Below are 19629 nucleotides of genomic sequence, written 5' to 3'. Positions count from 1 at the left end.
GGGATTAGTACAGATTCTTCTAGCTATGTGTACAAAAATGTTATTGCAACATCCTATGTAGTGTAGAAAAGACATAAACAGCTAAAATGAACTGCAGTGGGTGACAGCTAAGTGAGAGTCCATCCAGATAATGAAAGAAAGGATAAGAAAGAAGTAGATCTGTATAGTCTGCTAATCAGAGATCTCCAAAACATATCAACAGTTAAGGAGACTGCATGCATATGCTCACACACACACACATACATCGACACATACACACACACTGACACGCACAAATGAGTGCAGGTAAAAAACGGTAAATACTGAATAAGGTCTTTTATCTACTTTAACAGCACTGCACCAATGTCAATGTCTTGGTCTTGATCTCATATTACAGATGTCACCACTGTTAGATGTCACTGCTGGGGGGAGCTGGAGGAAGGGGATATGGGATCTCTATGTACTACTTTTGGGTCTATAATTACTGTGAGTCTATAACTACTTCAAAATAAAATTTTTGTTTTTTGTTTTTTTAAATGGAACTGCCTTTTTATTTGTTTGTTTTTTTGTTCGTTTGTTTTTTGAGAGAGAGGAAAGGAGAAAGAGAGGGAGAGAAACATCACTGTGTGGTTGCCTCTCACTCGCACCCCCAACTGGGGACCTGACGTGCAACCTAGTCACGTGCCCTGACTGGGAATCGAACCAGCGACACTTGGTTCACAGGCCGACGCTCAATCCACTGAGCCACAGCAGCCAGGGTAAAGATTTTTTTTAAGTGCAGAAAATGTACATTGTATGATTCTTTGTTTCTTTATGAAGTATGAATAGGTAAGAACAATCCATGTCATTAAACTCAAAATGACTGAGCAGAGCATTTCTAACTAGAACCAACCCTCCCATTCCTTTCACACCTGAGTGTTTGCTGGAGGCAGAAGGCTAATAAATTCTTAAACCACGCCCACTTTCTTTGCAGAGATTAAAACAAGTGCAGATCTGCTCAAGAATTTGATGTAGCCCAACAAAGTACTGCTCTGTCCTTTGGCAAGGTTTGTGATGGGCTTTATTTATTTCATACCACTGGCCTCCTACACTGATCTCAGACCAGAGAACTGAAACTGCTTTGCATGACAATGTCAAACATCTGCATAGAGGGCAGCCTGGCACCTCTAAGTAAATGATTCTCTTTCTTACTGTGGATTTATATTGCACTGTCCCTAAAAATTGCTGTTGGTCCTTGGGTGTGCCCATGCACGCAGACAATCTGGAAACTCCTCACAAGAAAGTGGAATACCTCAGGAAGGGTGAGGGGACATTTCTTCACCTCATATTAGCAGAGAAATAGAAGGAAAACACATGGAACTCCAGAACTGGACTTGCACTGTTGTGTGGACTTTAGACTGCCAAAGCCCACCCCCAAATTTTCTTTTCTTTTCTTCTTCTTTTGTAAAGATTTTATTTATTTATTTTTATAGAGACAGGAAAGGAGGGAGAAAGAGAGGAAAACGTCAATGTGTGAGAGATATACTGACCACTTGCCTCTCCCACGCCCCCAAGCAGGGACCTGGCCTGAGACCCAGGAATGTGCCCTGACTGGGAACTGAACCAGCAACCTTTTAGTTCACAGGCCAGTGCTCAATCCACTGAGCCACACCCCGCAATTTTTCACAAAAGCCTCCCACCAAATAAACCAAACTGGCAGGAACTGTGGTGACAGGATTCTTGCTTCAGAATGCCTTGAAGCTCTGAATGAGGAGAAAAGGACCTCTGACAAACATCCACTACACCTGCTGTGTGCTGGCGGGGAAGGGGCGGGGGGTGGTGTCCTTCACTGGAAAGATTCTGAAGAAAGAAGACTGTCCGAAAGTCCTCAGCAAGGCAGATGCCTGGGTGGAATTAGGAGTCCAAAGGTTTAGTTGGAGTAACAACTGTGAAAGGAAAAATGTGGAAGCAGGATTGAGAAGGAGGAACCGTTTAACCACATGATATAAATCTGAGAAACGCCAATGGGAAGCTCCGAGGAAAACATGGCCATTCGAGGAGCCCATGTTAGTTAAAAAGGACAAGGTCCTTGTACCACCGTCATGCTCTGTCACTGGGGCCACCTTGAGAAGGAGCTAAGTATCAGCTGGAGGCTGACAGCTAATGACAGCAGCCAGCCAGTCCTTTCTAGAGGAGGGTCTGAGAGTTGTTATCTGCACAGACTGTCACTGAAGGAGGAAACGGGGGAAACCCCAGTTTTAAAAATAGGGCTATGAATTTGATTGTGCCTAGAAAGGACCCAATAGGAAGTCTCATTACACATCCTATTTGGAGGATTGTCCCTCTGTACTGTATTTCACTCCACCCCCAAATCTTCAGGGAATTTCTTGGTGCAATGACCTTGTGATGAATTAAAGGGATAAGCCAGCTGGGAAAGTGTGGCCTTCCCCACCTTGTTCTCACATCTCAGCCTCCACCCAGAAACCACACCACAGTTATAATCCTGGATTTCCCAGAAGTGACTGGCAGCAGAGAGTGCTGAGACCCAAGATGGAGCCAAGTGTGGCCTGAAAACAGACTGAGGGACACCCCTTCACAAACACAATAGCAGAAAGCAATCCTGGACCTGAGGGAAAAGATAAGCCTGCCTTTAAGAACCTTTTGCTTGCTGCTATAAAGAGTTCCTGTAAAAGACCTATACAAACACTGGGTGAATAAATTCTAAACTGTGTTCACAAACTTCCTAAATACAGGGCAATCAGGGGAAAACTGAAAAGCCAGAAATTGAATAAGCTATGCAACAGAATTATGAGATTCTAGATAGAGCAATATCTCACAAAATTAATAATCTACTACATTTAAATAGGCAGAGACTGTGTCACCTACAGACCCATTCACTGTTTTGTTTTGATATTGTTTTTTAAACAAATTATTTGTTAACAGTTAAACAACAAATTTCATGTTAAAATCCAAGTTTCTGCTTTCTGTTAAAAAGTCCTAAGATCTGACAATGCTGGGCTGGCATTCTCAATGTCAAACGTGGGTGGGACTCAGTATGTCTCAGTTCTGTGAGCTACAGGTCAGTGGGACCCACCACCCTCATTGGCTCCCACTGAGGCCAGGGTGTGTCAACACTTATCACTGAGCTTATGCCATAATCTGAAGTTTGAATCCTTTCTACGTCAATGTGTAAGAGGGCAGGATAGCAGAAGAATTCATTGTAGAGAAACAACTCCATCAGAACAGCTTTTTAAGGTAATTAGACCATAGTCATCCATTTAAAACATTTGACCCAAGGTACAGATTTGCACCAAACACAAAATATATATACTGAATATCCAAGGTTGTTCATGGTAGCGTTGTTTGAAATAGCAAAACACTGGTAGCTACTTAAATGTTCATCAGTAGGAGACTGGCTAAATAAATTATGGAATACCCACACAATGGAATACTGAATAGCTATTTTTAAAGGAAGAGAGAATGGAGTATATCTATTGTGTACCACTGAGAACAGTCTCTGAGAATGTATTTTAAGAAATAAAAGAAAAAAGAGGGGGGAAAAGAAAGAAAAACCAGTGATTTGGAGGGACCAGTGAAGTATAGTGTCATTCCATTCTAAGAACATTCTTAAGGAAAAAATGCACATAAATGCATAGGAAATTTCTGGAAAAATACACAAGACCAGGTGTATATGGAGAGTAGGTAAAAGAAGCATAGGGAAGAGTTACTTTTTTACTTCTTACTTCATAACCTTCTCTTTTAAAATCATAAACATGGGTTATTTTATGATTTAAAGAATAGATATTTTGATACAAGTTGAGACATCTGGCCAAGATGGAGACCTAGACTGACACGCTCCATCTCCTTCCACAACTAAGAAGGAATACAGCTACCGCAAAACCAGAAATAACCAGAAGTTCCAGAAAATATAGCTACGTGTAAGTCCAACGTATGAAGTTATAAAGAAGTGGTGCTCCTCCAGACGGGTAGGAGGGGCAAAGCCAGGGCGGAGAGGTCAAGCTGTGCTGGTGGCAGCAGCTGCAGCGACGGTGGTGGGATGGCGACAAGCACACACACTCGTATTTAAAAAGAGGTGAGAAACACCTGGGGAGCACCCCTGGCTACAAACCAGACCAATCAGCTCATGATTCCAATGCCGGGATGGCAGACCCCCATTGCCTCAGACTGTGAAGGCTGGAGGGGGTTGGGATAGAGGAAGAAGCTCCCTGTCTCTCAGCAAAGAGTAAACAGCAAGAATCCATCTTGGACCCCTGCCCCTACACAAAATGCCACAGTGTGGTGAGAAGGGTCGCCTGGTAGTGATGAGTGCATGGGGCTCTGCCCCGCCCAGGAAGCAAAGGTGAACACAAAACTGTCAGGATGGCAAGATTATGGTAGAGATCCCAGTGACGCAGCTGACCAGCCAGCAAATAGCTGCTCTAACGGATCAGCAGATAGGAAATCTTTCTGAGGCACAGTTCAGAGCTTTGGTTATATAAATGCTTACAGACCTAACAGCAGATCTTAAACAAGACAGGGAAGGAATGAAGGCTAATCCTGCTGAAATGAACAAAAACACATATGAAACAAGTGGTGAGGGAAAGAAAAACCAGGGATCAAATCAACAAATCAGAACATAGGGAAGGAACAAACAGTCAACCAGTGCAGAAGGAGGAAATGAAAAGTGAATAAAATGAGGAGAGGCTCAGAAACCTATGGGACAGCTATAAGCAGGCTAACATCCAAATCATAGGGTTGCCAGAAGGTGAAGAAGAAGAACTAGAAATTGAAAAGTTATGTGAAAAAATAATGAAGCAGAACTTCCCTAACTTGAGGAAGGAAATGAACTTACAGGTCCAGGAAGCACAGAGAGTTCCGGATAGGCTGGACCCAGGGAGGACCACACCAAGACACATTATCATCAAAATGTCAAAAATTAAAGATAAAGAGAGAATCTTAAAAACAGCAAGAGGGAAGAAGAGAATTACATACAAAAGGGTCCCAATAAAACCATCAGCTGATTTCTCAAAAGAAATCTCTGCAGGCAAGAAAGGATGAAAAGAAATATTCAAAGTAATGAAAAGTAAAAACCTACAACCATAATTATTCTAGCCAGCGAAGCTGTCATTCAGAATAGAAGGGCAGAGAAATGTTTCCAGGACAAAGCAAAACTGAAGGAGTTCATCAGATCCAGACCACTGCTATGTGAAATGTTAAAGGGACTTGTTTAGGAGAAAGAGGATCAAAACAATGAACATTAAAATGAAAACTGTATCACAACAACCAACAGCAGAAGCTAGGGAATCAAAACAAAGGCAAACTAAGTAGGCAACGAGAGTGAGAAAAGAATTATAGGTATGGGGAATATATTGGGGGGAGATCAGCTGGGAGGGAGAAGGGGAGAAAGGGAGGGAGATGATACAGGAATTAAGAAGCATAGTAGAGGGAGTGGAGTAGTCAGGAAGATGTTGAGAAGAACTATATGCACAACCAATGGTCATGGACTAAGGGGTGGGGGACAACTGGAGGGATGGGGATCACTGGGTGAGGGGAACAAAAGGAAAAGAAATTGGGACAACTGTAAGAGCATAAACAATAAAACATACTTTTAAAAAAAGAATAGCACAAGAAATGGTGAAGCCAAAGAACTTATATGTATGACCCATAGACATAAACTACGGGTTGGGATTGCTGGAGGGAATGGGGGTATGGGTGGAGGGGAGCAAAGGGAAAAGAAATTGGGACAACTGCAACAGCATAATCAATAAAGCACAATCAATAAAACATATTTTTTAAAAGAATAGATAGTTTAATGATGAAAACAAAAACACATTGGTGATGTAAGTAAAATTCCAGTTCAGAGAAAATTAATTTCTAAGAAAACTGTCATTCTCCAATAATGTCAGAAAAATTAAGTGTAGTTATTCAACATTGATGGGGATTTAGATTGTCATGAGTCACTGTGACTTAACATATGGAAATAAAAATGCCTACCTCACTGGATTGGAAATATTCAATAAAATTTATAGAAAGCACCCAACCTTTCCCTGCACTTAATAAGTATTCAATAAAAGTTGCTGTTCCCAGCCCTCCCACACTGCTCAATCCTGATGTGTCAAAGATGGTACATGAACCAATAACCCATCTGGGATGGCTATAGCAAAACCAAAGATTTAAATTCCATTCCAGGTGAATTTCCAGTCGACCCTTGAAGAAGATGGGAGTACGGTCCTCAATCACAGAAGCATTTCCTCCAGATCTGCAGATAGTACCACCTTCAAACATGAGCAACCCTAGACTCGGCGGCGGCCACTGAGCAGTTTGGACTTCTCTCGTTCGCGCACCTCACACTGCTTCCTCCGCAACCATATCTGACAAACCCGATATGGCCGAGATTGAGAAATTCGATAAGTCGAAACTGAAGAGGACAGAAATGCAAGAGAAAAATCCAGTCTTCCAAAGAAACCATTAAACAGGAGAAGCGAGCAGGCGAATCGTAATGTGGCCTGCACCGCCAATATGCACTGTACATTCCACAGGCACTGCCTTCTCATTTTACTTCTTTTAGCTGTTTAACTTTGTAAGATGCAAAGAGGTTGGATCAGTTTAAATGACTGCTGCCCCTTTTCACATTAGAACACATCATTAAGGCCGCACCTACGTCTCCCATCTCCCTGTCGGGCTGTTAGGGAAAGGAAAGAACTTGCATGTTGGTGAAGGAAGAAGCTGGGTGGGTGGACAGTGAAATCTAGAGCAAAAACCAAACTGGTCCAAGATGTCCTGCAGGCTGTAAAATGCAGTTTAATCAGAGTGCCTTTTTGTTGTTGTTGTTAAAATGATTTTAATTATTGGAATGCACAATTTTTTAGTATGCAAATAAAGTTTTAAAACCTGAAAAGAAAGCAACCCCATTGCCTATTAAAGTTCCCATTTCCAAGAGATTCCTTTATTTCCCTCCAAAATGTCCAACCTTCACCTCCAACAAACCAGCTTAATGAGGGGTAGAACTTAGAGACACACACACACACTTCTTCCCTTTTCTTTTCACAGATCCCTTCCCTGACATTCCCTGTGCTGTCCCAAATGGTGCTTGACGCCAAATATTGACCCTGCCCAGGTGATAAGAGGTCAACGATCAATGAGCTCACAGGACAGAATTCTCTTCCCAGAAGCCTTCGCTCTCTGGAGTGTGGTCTCCCGCCCTCATCCCCCAACCTCAGCTCCTGGATTTGGCTGCCCACCTCTGGGCAGGCCTATCCCTTTGAACCAAAAGACCTGAAAACCCCTACTCCAGTCCCACATATCCCCCCTCCAGCCCCCACACAGGTGGAGAGCACTGGGAAAAGTTCCCATAGTGCATTAGCTCTGAACAGGGGAGGAGGAAGAGCAGTGTCACACTATCCAGCCTGTTGTCAATAATTCATGAGTTTCAGACTGAGGGGCACCAGTCAGAGAGTCAGTTTTCCCCAGATATGGGGAAAATTAGACTTAAGCTCTCTTATCTCATTGGGATGTGCTGAGTACCACATCTCAGTTGAGGAATGTACTATAAATCTTGTATGTTGTTGCAGCACTTGCTACCCAAACACCCCCTTTTGACTCCTGAAATCCTTTTTATTTTTTTAGCTGACCAGCTGACCTATACATATACTAAATAAATTTTTAGCAAGTATAAATCCTATTAAACAGCAATCCCTAAAACTGAATTTCACAGACCCACATTCTCTCTCCTCTTATTGAAGGGACTGACATAGATTTGCCAAACTGGTGATTTCACCAGCTAACACTTTTCTCAACCTACCCACCTGCTTTCATCATCTTTTCTTAACAAAAACTAACACACACACACAAAGGAAGGAGCAAAAACCTATCTCAGAATAAAAGAGTATCTGTTAAGGTAAATGAGCTTAGCTTTATAAAACTTACTACCTTTCCTTTATTTTCTTTATTTTACCTTGAACTAGTGAACTTCGCCATGGGTCAGCACTACTTCTCAGTCTGGCTTTTGGAGGCCACTGGGCTAAAACCAGTTCAGACACTGGCACCTGGTTCTGCCGGGGCCTTTCTGCAGTGTACCACAAGCCATCCAGATTTATTCATTCTCCCAGAAACCCAGGAGGGAGATCATTCCTGCCCACTTGGCAGAAGCTGAGGCTGAAGTCCTGGACACAAAATTTATAGCTGGAGAGGACTTGATTCATTATCTACTCCAGCATCTTTGGTTTACAGATGAAGAGTCTGGCCTGTGGCAGGAGTAACAATTACTTTATAGTGGCAATAATTACTATGTTTAGTAGTTTACAGTTATAAAGTGCTTTTACATTCAACAAATATTTATTGAACTAGGATGGAGGCTAAGACCTGGGGACTCGGTGATTGCGGAGGAGTGAGTGCTCCTGAGCTCTCAGTGTTGCTACCACTGGTTCTCTGTAAGTCCTGTCCCTCCAGGATCTTCATCCCTGCACACTGGTTACTACAGTGATCAGAGTCCGCCCTCCAGGCCTGTCAGGATGAAGGAGACCTTGAGCTAGAGTGAAGGCAGTGCCGGCCTAGCCCAGGTGCTCCCCATCACATCTCTCTCCTCCACCCTCACCTGAGACCCTCACGCAATGACTCCTCAGGGACCACAGGCCTCACATCCATGGACAGTCTCAAAACATTGGCTCTCTTATGAGCTGTCACATATTTAGACTTAGACTTTTTCGGAAAGGGAGGTCCATCATGAGGTTCTGGGAAGCAAAAGCAACCAATTCAAAGCTGCCTCTCCCCACCGCCACCCCCGAAAACTGACATGAGCAAGCAAATATGAAAGGAGGGGTGCGAGGAAGTCTGTGGGTTCCTGCAGGGTACCGGGCCCTACAGGAAATCTGGACAGACTGCAGTTCCACACCCGCCAGGGCAGAGCAGAAGGCTGCGGGGCGCGGCGGCCATGGGCCGGCAGGGGGCGCCCGCAGCCATAGCCTGCTCCCTGAGCGAAGGGCGGGCGCCGAGCGGGAGGAGCCGCCAGCCCGAGGGCGGGCCCGGAGCTGGCCTCCCCACAAGCAACGCGAGGCGGCCCGCCCCTCGCACCTCCCTCCGGGCGGTGCGGAACCTTGCACAACCATGCAAAAGGCGCAGATACTGCTGGCCGGCTGTGTCCGGTCGTGGAAGTCGGTGCGGATGGCCAGCTCCAGGGTAGCACGCCGGGACCCTCTCGCGAATAAGGTGGCCCTAGTAACGGCCTCCACCGACGGGTGAGTGCCCGGGCCGGAGTCTCTGAGGCCCCCTGCTGTCTGGAAACAGGTGTCCTCTGCCTCCCGGCCTTGTCCTCAGGCCTCACACTCCATTCCGGAAGTAAGGAACCACGTGGTTGGCCTGCTGGCCCCCTCCGAATACCCTGGCGCTGCTGCCTCTGGCTCAGTTGCGCCGGCTCAGGGCTGCCCGCATCAAGCCAGCGTCTCCGTGCTCTGGGCTGCCCAATCAACGGGCCCCACTTAAGAGTCTAGGAAGACGACACATCAGAAATTCAAGATAGCCCAGATTTCAAAAATACTATCCCACTGCCTCCATTGACTATTGAAATGTTCCAGACTCCCCATCTGGGCACCCTGACAAGTATCCGAGAACTGCACCCCTTACGTAGACAGGACACAAGATTCATGTATCCAGATTTTTGTTTGGCTGAGTACATTTTGCCCAGCCTGTCTCACCAGTCATTCTTGTCTATACTGCTTCTCATTCCCACCCTACTTTGCTAGACGCCAGCTGTACACAAATACAAAATACAAATGTATTTGAAATGCTAATGGCTAACAATCGCAAAATGTGTAATCCTTAGTCCCAGAAGAGTAATGTAAAAAATTTACATTTTTAATTACAGACCCACCCTTTTTTTAAAAAAAGATTTTATTTATTTTTAGAAAGGGGAAGGGAGAAAGGGAGAGAAACATCAGTGTGCAAGAGAAACACCAGTGTGCAAGAGATATATCGATTGGTTGCCTCTCGCACACCCCAAATCCAGGACCTGGCCCACAACCCAGGCATGAGCCCTGAATGGGAATCAAACGGGTGACCTTTCGCTTTGTGGTACAGTACTCATCCAGCTGAACCAAGCTGGTCAGGGCCCACCCTTTCATATGCATCGCAAAACAGAACTAATGATAGAATTTTGAGATGATGCAGAATAATACAAAAGATATTTGGGGGCAGGTCTCTTTTGAGTGAGACCCTCCAATCATGGAAGTAGACGCTACTCCACCCCCAGCTCATTTCTTTCCCCTCCATCCCTACAGGTTTGGGGCCTGAGGAAGGTGATATCACTTTCTGGGAACCTAATCTGAGGACCAAAACCACAAAAAAATTGAGCAAATGAGTGCTCAAAAGGAGAGCTAGAATTCAAACAGGGGCAGTCTGACTCTGGAGCCCATGCTCTCAACCTCTTCCTGGTACTGGCCTTGACAGTCCATATCTCTGCCCGCAGAATCGGTTTTGCCATCGCCAGGCGTCTGGCCCAGGATGGGGCCCATGTGGTGGTCAGCAGCCGGAAGCAGCAGAACGTGGACCGGGCAGTGGCAACACTGCAGGGGGAAGGACTGAGTGTGACAGGCACTGTGTGCCATGTGGGGAAGGCTGAGGACCGGGAGCGGCTGGTGACCACGGTGAGCAGCAAGGATATGGGCACAGAGGCAGGAAGTGGCAGAAAGGGGCCAGCCTGAGACTCCTTCCCTGCTTTCCTGGACAACATTGGTGTGATCCAAGCCAGCACTATTAACTAAAATGTAACAGTGTGTTCTGCAAACCCACACCAGTCCGTCAGCACGCTTTTATTGTGTACCTATTTGTTACGTCTCCAAGAATCATCCCATCCCAGTAAGAATCAATGCTTCAACCCTGCATCAGCCAAAAAAAAAAAAACAGCAGGACCCACTTCTCCAGTAGTTTCCAATCTAATTAGGCAGATGAGAAGGGTAGATACAAACACAAAAGAGATGTGCCCACCTGTGAGCTAATCAGCACTCCATCCCCTGTTCTTCAGTGTAGAGGCAGTCTTTGGAAACCTGCAGGAGGCAGCCGCCATGTTTTGGCCACCTACTGTGCACCATTCACTTTGTTCAGAGCCTTACACAGGTTATCTCTAAACCTGACAACAACCCAAACAAGGCAAGGACTATTCTCCCTGTTTACATTCTTCTCAGAAAAGTGGAGCCATACCCCAAGGTCCCACAGCCAGTAAGAATGGAGCTGGGAGTCAATCCAGACCTGCCAAGCTACCAGGCATTTCCCCATTATCGTGAGGTCAGGCCTTGGATGCCTATTTGGACTTTACTCTTAAAGACTGTCTAAGCCAGCACCAGAGTGGGTATTTGGCACCAGCTTTCCATCTGCGCAAGAAAATATGAATATCTGGCAAAGGAGCCTTTTCTCAGGCTCATGGCCCACACTTTATTCCCTGGAATGGAAGGGAGAATCTACCCAAGAATGGAAAGTGCAGAATTGTGCTAATCGGTTGGAAGGCTGGCAGAAATAATATGGGTAATCTTAGAAGAGAAGGATGTTAAACAATGGTAGAAGGCATAAAGTTATTGAGTATTTAAGGAACCATTTGGGAACGCTCGTATGTGCATTGGAGAGAGCCAGTGTAAGTCCAAGAAAGTCACCTTGTCTGGTACAGGCTGCTAGACAGAGCCTAAGATTGGGACATTGATCCTGAGAGTGAAGACAGCTATCTGGGATCCTGGGCCAGTCACTGACCAGCCATATGAAATGTATGTAGCAACTTAATGTCAAAATCCTGCCTGGAAAACCACCTCTCACCCCATCTGCAGCCCAAGCCCAGCGGTGAGGCTTGAGCAAGACTTTGAGGAGTGGATGAGATAGACAGATGGAATAGGACAGGATTCCAGATGACCCTGAAAAATGAGCAGACAGCCAAGGGGGGACTAATGAGAAGAGGGAGCGCTGCCAGCCCTGAACAGAGAACATAGGTTCAGGAGGGCTGGTGGGAAGGAGAGGGCACAGGGCCTCCCTAGTCTCCCAAAGGAGTGCAGACGTCCTTGTAGGAAATAAGAGACCATGTGAGGTTTTAAGCAAGATGAAAATGGTTATAAAAGAAGAAATCTGGCATAGGTAAGAAGGATATATGGGAGTAGAGAAAACTGTGAGCCAAGGACATCAGTGAGGAAGTTGCTGCCATTCAGGTCTAGAGCAGTGGTGGTGGGACCAGAATGGAGGTGGCCAAGAGACATTTAGTGGGAAAAACCAAAAATTTTTTTGAACTCGTTGTCAAGAAATGGGAAACAGTCAAAATGACTTTCAGGAGAATGTCAGGATGGAGAATAATAGGGTACTTGTTAGCAGTTTGAGATATGTTCTGTCTGTTGCCAGCTGTCACCCTGTGATGAGGGTAACTGCCGCCCTAAGGACAGTTACTTCTCTTAATCTGCACCTTAAAGCTTCTCAAAAGTGTAGTGAGTGGAAACCAGATCAGCCACTACTCCACCTGATTATACTTTTTCTAAAAAACATACCTATCAGAACAGAGCAAACAGTGCTTAACCACTTTTGTGTAGTGATCACACGATTTAGAGAAGACTTAAAAGACACCAGCTGGGTGTTCTCTATCTCTGTTCAGTCAAAAGCCAGCCTCCCACCCCACCCCACCCCACCCCACCCCAACCCTGTGCTGGTAGGTCCGGAAGGAGAGGGGGACGAGATACACAGCAGAAATGAAAGTGTTCCAGGTGAAGCTGGTACAATCCAGCACCTTCTCCCCACTCTCAAACACACGTCCACAGGGCACAGCACATGTCATTTTCTATCGTGTTCTGCACTTCCCTAGTTACAAGTTCGTAGACCAGACTTCGGCAGAGACAAGGCTCTGTACCAGGACACCAAAATTTAAAGAGTGCAAGAAAGTATTGATACTTGTTTTAAAAGATTGTGTGATTTTACATTTTTGCAAATTTTACATGTTGACAGCTCAGGCGGTCCTTTAGCAGAGTACAAACATCTGAGCTTTGCACCTAGTTAGCAAGAATAATTAGTTAAAATGGGAGCTAGCAGATGGTACACATTGTTAATAACACCCCTTCCTCCCTGAGCCAAATCATGAAGCACAAAGTTAACTGAGGGCCCATTTACTGCTGCTTGCCCCAGACATCAAAATTGGCAAATAGAAAGTCTGATTTCAGGGTAGTATCTTATTGGCGGGTTTTCTTTGACCACTCATTAATCTGTGCGTGACTGCCATCACCTACTTAAATTTATTAAGGAGGTGAGATGTTATCTTTCTTGGTTTTTCCAGTTTCAATCTCAGTTCTGCCTTCAATCTCCTATGTCTCCAGGCTCCCCCAAAATATAAAAATAAAATAAAGGTAGGGTGGGAGGGATGGCATTATAACCAAGTGTGGAACTGCTTTAAGTCCAGACCGCTGTCTTCCCCACCAGACCGATTTCAGTTCTGCCATTACTAACTAGCTTTGTGCCTAAGCAAATCACTTTGCCTCTCCCAAAGACCAAAATGAATAGGCCTCCTATTCTTAGCTGGCCCTAATATGTCATTACTGAGCTATAGGGCCTTGAGAAATTAACCTCCCTGGACCTCAGTGTCATCACCTTCACCGTGAGGACATGGGGCTAGATGACCTACAAGGCCCCTCCCAATAGTACTATTCTGAGAGTCTATTTAAACCAGTTTCTGTATTCCAGTAGGGGTGGACAAGTTGAGTTTGAGATAATGGTAATTCATATCAAGGAGAACTGGGCAGTAAGCACTTGGAGAAAAGGGGCCTGGACTCACTGTGAAAAGAGGAAGGGCCTAGAAATAGGTTTTGAGGTGACAGAGAGGCTGTGAGAACATAGGAGCTCCCCAAATAGAAAGTGTAAAGAGTAAAGGGTCAGCAATAGCCTTAAAAGAAGTGTGGGCAGAAAGAAAAGATGCCAAAGAAATTAGACCATCTTAAGTGTTTAGCAGCAGAGGTTAGGGTATAGCTTTGGAGAAAAATCTTTCAAGAAACAGAGGTGTCATCATTTTGACTTTTTGTTCCTAACAAGGAATTCTTCATCAACATTGATAAATGCACCTCCGACTGACCTGAAGCCCTAATTCAGACCCTACTCTCCCCAGGCTCTGAAGCTTCATGGGGGCATTGACATCCTGGTCTCCAATGCCGCCGTCAACCCTTTCTTTGGAAACCTCATGGATGTCACTGAGGAGGTGTGGGACAAGGTAAGAGGGGATCAATACAGCAGGGGCAGGCCTCAGGAAACAGCAAAAACTCAGCCTGCTTTTAGAATGCATTTGTCAAGTGCAGTGTAACTGTGAAGAATCCTTGCAATTTGCCATGCACCTGGAGTGCACCTGAAAAAGGGCTAGTGGGGGGAGGCTTCCTCTCTTCCTGCCCATCTCTTTCACTGCTGCTTCTCCCAGTTTTGTCTTCTTCCATTTGCTCATTGCTAACCTGTGCCCTGACCCCCACTCTGCCCTTATCCAGGCTTATCCAGGCTCATCCAGGCTCTTCTTCCTGTCTAAATTCAAGTGTGGAATATTGGTTTTTGTGTGAGCATGTATAATTATATTTATAAGATATTTCACACACCTACATTCTTTAATTATAAGACCTTAATTAAGATATTTATCTTTGTTTATTAAGGTTTATTAAGGTTAATATTCGTGATTTGGAAATGGTAGGGTTTTTTGTTTGTTTGTTTGTTTTCATGATTGCCCATGGTTTTGCTTTTACTTCTGATGTCATCAATAATATCTCAACTCTGAAGTCTAAATACTAAAATATTATACTTTATCAGTGTTTCACAGACATAGAGACCAAAGTGCCAAATCCTCTTCAGTGAGTTAGTTCCTGACTGATATTCTTTAAAGAAGAAATACATCTTTCATGAGCAGTCTGAATGGAGACCACAGGAAAAGAATTTTAAACCAAGTAGTATTTCTGTTTAGTTTACATTTTAAAAAAATATCATAGTACATCAAATCTAAATGCCAGAGTTGATCTTGATTGAACCTTGGATTTTTAAAATAAGGGCATTTGGGCAATTGGGGGACAACTGGGGAAATTTTATTATGGACAGCATATTAGGTAAAATCATATTATCAGTGTTACATTTCCTGGGCGTGATCATGGACTGTGGTCTATAAGAGAACATCCCGAAGTATTTAGGGTCAGGCCATTGTGACACCTGCAAATTAACCTTCAGTGTTTCAGGAAAAAACTGTATAAATATATAAATAGAGCAAATGGGGCAAAATGGAAACAACTGATAAATCTAGGTAAAGGATATTCATTGTACTTCTATTTCAACTTTTCTGTAACATTGCAGTTTTTCAAAATAGGTTTGCCTGAGGGGCATGGGGAGGGACTATCCCAGCATCACCTAGAACAGTGTAAACAGGGTCATGCATTTGTTTTAAATTATGGATGTGGGGTTTGGATTCCAGCCTATGCCCCAGCTTCCCCAAAAAGTGCCTCCTCATGATCCCACTTTCCAACAAATGTTCAACCAGACAACCCATCCTGGAGCGCCAAGAGCACCTCACTCCCTGACCTCAGGAGCCAGAGGAGGGCTGGAACGCTCCAGGGGACTGAGGTCAGACCACATTGTCCCTAAGAAGGATGGCCCACTCCATGGCAGATCCCAGGAGGCCAACCTAATTCCAGAATCTCCCTAGTCAGAAGAAACACAGACAATCCAGCTCAAATCCAAAAGAGCCCTGAGAGTTTAGGTCCATTCTAGGTCAAATCATACAAGTACATGGCCAGTTAGGAAACAAGATGAAGCAGGCTCCATTCTTTCTCACCCAAACCTAGTGTTTCATTCTCTAGCTGAATAAGCTGGTGAAAGACACTTCTCCCTGGGCTTTGGTTTCTTCACTTATAAGGTCCTGGGAGATCATCTCTTAAGATCTCCACCAGCCCTAACAAGCAGATCTTAGGGACCCTATTATGACGCCTTATCATCCTGCCCTCTCCTGGCTCTCTCCCCTCATGCTGTTTCCCCTTCTCTCGATTTCAGATTCTGGACATTAACGTGAAGGCCACAGCCCTGATGACAAAGGCAGTGGTGCCAGAGATGGAGAAACGAGGGTACAGCGAGTGAGAGGGAGCCTGGGTGCAACGGGCCCCACGTGGTCTGAGGGCAGGGGTGGCTCTGCTGGGAAAAGAGTCATTCTCTTCTTTTTCCAGAGGCGGCTCAGTAGTGATTGTGGCCTCCATAGCAGCATACACCCCATTTCCTGTAAGAATCCCTTTCTTTGCTACTTCCATCCCTTCCTCCATCCTGCACCTTTCCACCCCTCCAGTCACACTGAGAAGTTGGTGTCCCCTTTTGGAATCACACCACGAAGTCCCTTCCCGTAAATAGATAGCTTTCCTCCATGAACCCCAACCTAGGGGAGGTTTAGCCACAAGCCAGTTTTCTAACTGGGACCCTCCCTTATAGGAGATGCCCTGTTACCTACTGCCCTTTATGTCTTCCAGTAAGAACCAAGAATGAACCAAAAACAAAGAGACTAACCCATTTTCTTCCTTCCCCAGGGCCTGGGCCCTTACAATGTTAGTAAAACAGCCTTGCTGGGCCTCACCAAGAACCTAGCCATAGAGCTGGCCCACAGGAATATTAGGGTAAACTGCCTGGCGCCTGGACTCATCAAGACTAACTTCAGCCGAGTGGTGAGGAGGGGGAGTCTTGCATCCTGCTGGTTCCTGAGCTCCCAATCATTTCTGCCCCCCTCTCCAGGCTTTTCTATAGCCCCCCTCCATGCCAGCCACCTGTCGAGACCAGACCTGCTCCTTTTGATTGACTGATTGAATATTGGTTGATCTTAGAGAGAGAAACATTGATTTGTTGTTCCACTTATTTATGCATGCATTGGTTGCTTCTTTTTTGGTGTCCTGACTGAGGATCAAACCCTCAGCCTTGGTGTATCAGGACAATGCTCTAACCAACTGAGCTACCCAACCATGGAGACCTGCTCCTTTCTTGAGGTGTGCAGTAGAGACTGAGAAATTCAGATTCTATTCACACCATTCCATATCTCTTTAAGTGGGTGGAAATTGGGGAGACCCAGGGAAATGCCTCACTAGAATCTGAAAAGAATGAAACACAAGAGGGCTGTGGGGCAAGACTGGGGGCTAGGAAGGACTAGGAAGTGAAAGAAGGTGTCCAAGTTCCCTCTCAAGTGATGTGAGGGCAGGCAGTTTCTCCCCTCTCCATCCCTCCCTTTCTTCTTCTTTCACATAAAGAGATTCCCTTTTTCCTGTAGTTGTGGATGGATGAGGCAAGAGAGGAGAGCATAAAAGAATCCCTGCGGATAAGAAGGTAAGGCTGTCACAGAGAGAGTTAGGAGGGATAAAAATGGAAAGGTCTGGTCCCTCACACAGCCTGCATCTTGTGTCTCTTGGTCCCATGTACAACAGGGACATGCCTCAAACACACAGTTGCAAGGCTGTGAACACTGCTTCACTAGAGTGGGGGGTGTGCAAGGAGTCTACATTCACTGCAAAAACCAAAAACAGAGGTGCCCAGGTTTCAGCAGAGAAGAGCTCTGGGAGAGGCCCTGACTCCTCTCTCCAGCTGGCCGTTTGCCTACACCTCTAGGCATCCTTAGCTCCCAGGGATCAAAATCAAAACATGTTTTTGTTTTTGTTTTTTTAGTTCTCTTTGAATAGAGTCATATTTTCAAAGCTCAGGTTGATGATCCTGCAACCCAAGTAAAAGGAATGAAGATATTTTACTAAGTCCCAAAACTCCCCTTGCCTAGGAAAACTAGCCCCTTCCCCAACGGGCTGGACGAACTGTTCAGGTACCTTCGTCTGTCTCCCTTTCCTCTCAGTTTGCTCCCTCTCTCCAACTTCTGGCTTCTGGGAACTCTCTTGTCTTTAGCTTCTCCATTTGTCCCTCAAGGACTACTTGTGCAAACAAGGCCTACTTAAGGAAGGAGACCCCCTCCAATGCTCCCAAAGCCATTTGGATGTCAGGCATGAGCTGCAGGCCTAGTTCACAACTCACTAACTAGTCAGGGTATTGTCATCTTAGAGCCCCGGTGGTTGGCTAGCCCCATGCTTCCCAGCCTTGGATGCCTATTAGAATCGGCTGGGGCGCTTATGAAACTGCAGATGCTCAGGCCCCACTCCCAGAGATTCTTTTTTAATTGGTCCAAGGTAGGACTTGGGCATCTTTGGTGGAGCAGGGTGTTAAGCCTTCCTGATGGTTACAATGTGCAGCTACGATGAACCACTAATCCATGCCTTCTAGGTTTGAGATACCCACGCTGCCCACCTCTAGAGCATTTTATGGCAGTTATATTAAAGTGTTCCCAACTATGCAATCACTGATACAAACACTAAGAATTAGCACATTCTCACAAAATGAACCTGATTCTAAGGGATAAATATAGATTCCTGAAAAGTTGTCTGTGAATTGAAGCTGTGCAAATGGTGTCATTTTAAACAAAACACTTACCTTCTCACAGGCTCCCTGACACTTGACTAGTATGCACACATGTAAAACAAATTCTTTGAAGTATGAAATAGCTACTCGCCAGTGTATCTATATAACTTTGGATTTTGGTGTCCTGAGTTCTCTAAAGCAGTGGTCCCCAACTTTTTTGGCACCAGCAACCAGTTTCAGGAAAGGGCATAGTGATGAAGGCGGAGCTCAGGTGAGCTTTGCTCCTGGCTCACCCACCGTGGATGGGGGGGTTGGGAGCAGAGTTTCACTCACTTACCTGCTGTGGATGGGGGTCAGGGGAACAGGAGGAGGAACTCAGGCAAGCTTCACTTGTGGCCTGTTCTTAACAGGCCATCCTGCGTGGCCCCAGGGGTTGGGGACACCTGCTCTAAAGAACTAAGTATCTCTATTATTGGAACATAATTTACAGTGGTTTTTGCAGAGCACAGTATTTATGCTTATACTAAATTATAACAGCTTATCATCACGATAACCCTATTTGATGGATTTGTACACTGGCCCTGAAAAATCATCTGATATTTTTTGATGAAGCAAATCATTTTCTGTGAACCAGGTCAGTGGGCCTGGCCTCTAGTTTTTACTCTCTTCTTTGTTTTCCATATACTCCAGGATAGGCAAGCCAGAGGAATGTGCAGGCATTGTGTCTTTCCTGTGTTCTGAAGATGCCAGCTACATCACTGGGGAAACGGTGACAGTGGGTGGAGGGGCTCCATCCCGCCTCTGAGTATCTGGAGAGAGCCCACAAGGGCGGAGATTGGGCTTCAACTTCTGGTCCAGTTCCCACATTCGTCAACTGGCCTCTCCCACCTCTGCCTATCATACTGCCCACCTTATACCCTACCTGCCCCGAAGTCAGTTCTGCCCTGTGACAAGATCCAGCCTTCCCTGCCGTCAAGGTTTGGTCTTATGAGGATTCCCGCTGTTGCTGTGGCCTTGGATAAAGACTTCCCCTGAGGACATAGGGCAGGCCTGCTGAGAAGGCTGGGTCTGTCTACCTTGGCAAAGACCAACTAATATAGTTTTTCTGGGCATCTGAGGAATTTGAGGGAAATAGAAGAGAAGAAACCTGGAGTTGAAAGAGGGAGTGGGAAGGTTGGAAATTAACAATTTGCAAATTAGGTGCAAATAAACTGCAAATGATCATGGTTGCTTTGAATCAATGTGTTCATTTTCTTTCTTTGGGGTGCATAGGTGTGGTAGCTGAGC

The 19629-nt window shown here is 45.3% G+C and overlaps 1 protein-coding gene and 1 pseudogene across 2 annotated transcripts; both read left to right on the top strand.

Annotated features, from left to right (window-relative positions):
* The first annotated feature begins 6324 nt into the window (after window positions 1-6324).
* On the top strand, window positions 6325-6458 carry LOC150016040 (thymosin beta-4, Y-chromosomal-like; annotated as a pseudogene).
* Window positions 6459-9024: 2566 nt separating this feature from the next.
* Window positions 9025-19579, top strand: LOC150016039 (dehydrogenase/reductase SDR family member 4). Of its 2 annotated transcripts, XM_090270242.1 has the most exons (8): window positions 9026-9191; window positions 10418-10595; window positions 14063-14164; window positions 15967-16037; window positions 16137-16188; window positions 16488-16622; window positions 17216-17271; window positions 19033-19579. In XM_090270242.1, exons 1-8 carry the CDS (start codon window positions 9061-9063, stop codon window positions 19145-19147), a joined length of 840 nt encoding a protein of 279 aa, XP_090126368.1. In that variant the 5' UTR covers window positions 9026-9060; the 3' UTR covers window positions 19148-19579. The 2 variants fall into 2 exon arrangements, with proteins under 2 accessions (XP_090126369.1, XP_090126368.1); XM_090270243.1 differs by lacking the exon at window positions 16488-16622 and having other exon boundaries at window positions 9025-9191.
* Window positions 19580-19629: the final 50 nt, after the last annotated feature.

This window comes from Furipterus horrens, unplaced genomic scaffold, assembly GCF_987537825.1.
Source record: "Furipterus horrens unplaced genomic scaffold, mFurHor1.1.pri manual_scaffold_3, whole genome shotgun sequence".
In the NCBI taxonomy this organism is placed as follows: Eukaryota; Metazoa; Chordata; class Mammalia; order Chiroptera; family Furipteridae; genus Furipterus; species Furipterus horrens.
The sequence above is the reverse complement of the archived record's forward strand: the minus strand, read 5'-3'. Positions and strand labels throughout refer to the sequence as shown.

Excerpts from the sequence above, each read along its gene's own strand:
- LOC150016039 (XM_090270242.1), top strand. The coding sequence starts at position 9,061 with ATGCAAAAGGCGCAGATACTGCTGGCCGGCTGTGTCCGGTCGTGGAAG. Across the intron at positions 16,038-16,136 it reads CCAGAGATGGAGAAACGAGG|AGGCGGCTCAGTAGTGATTG; the intron begins GTACAGCGAGTG and ends TTCTTTTTCCAG. Across the intron at positions 16,623-17,215 it reads AGACTAACTTCAGCCGAGTG|TTGTGGATGGATGAGGCAAG; the intron begins GTGAGGAGGGGG and ends TTTTTCCTGTAG.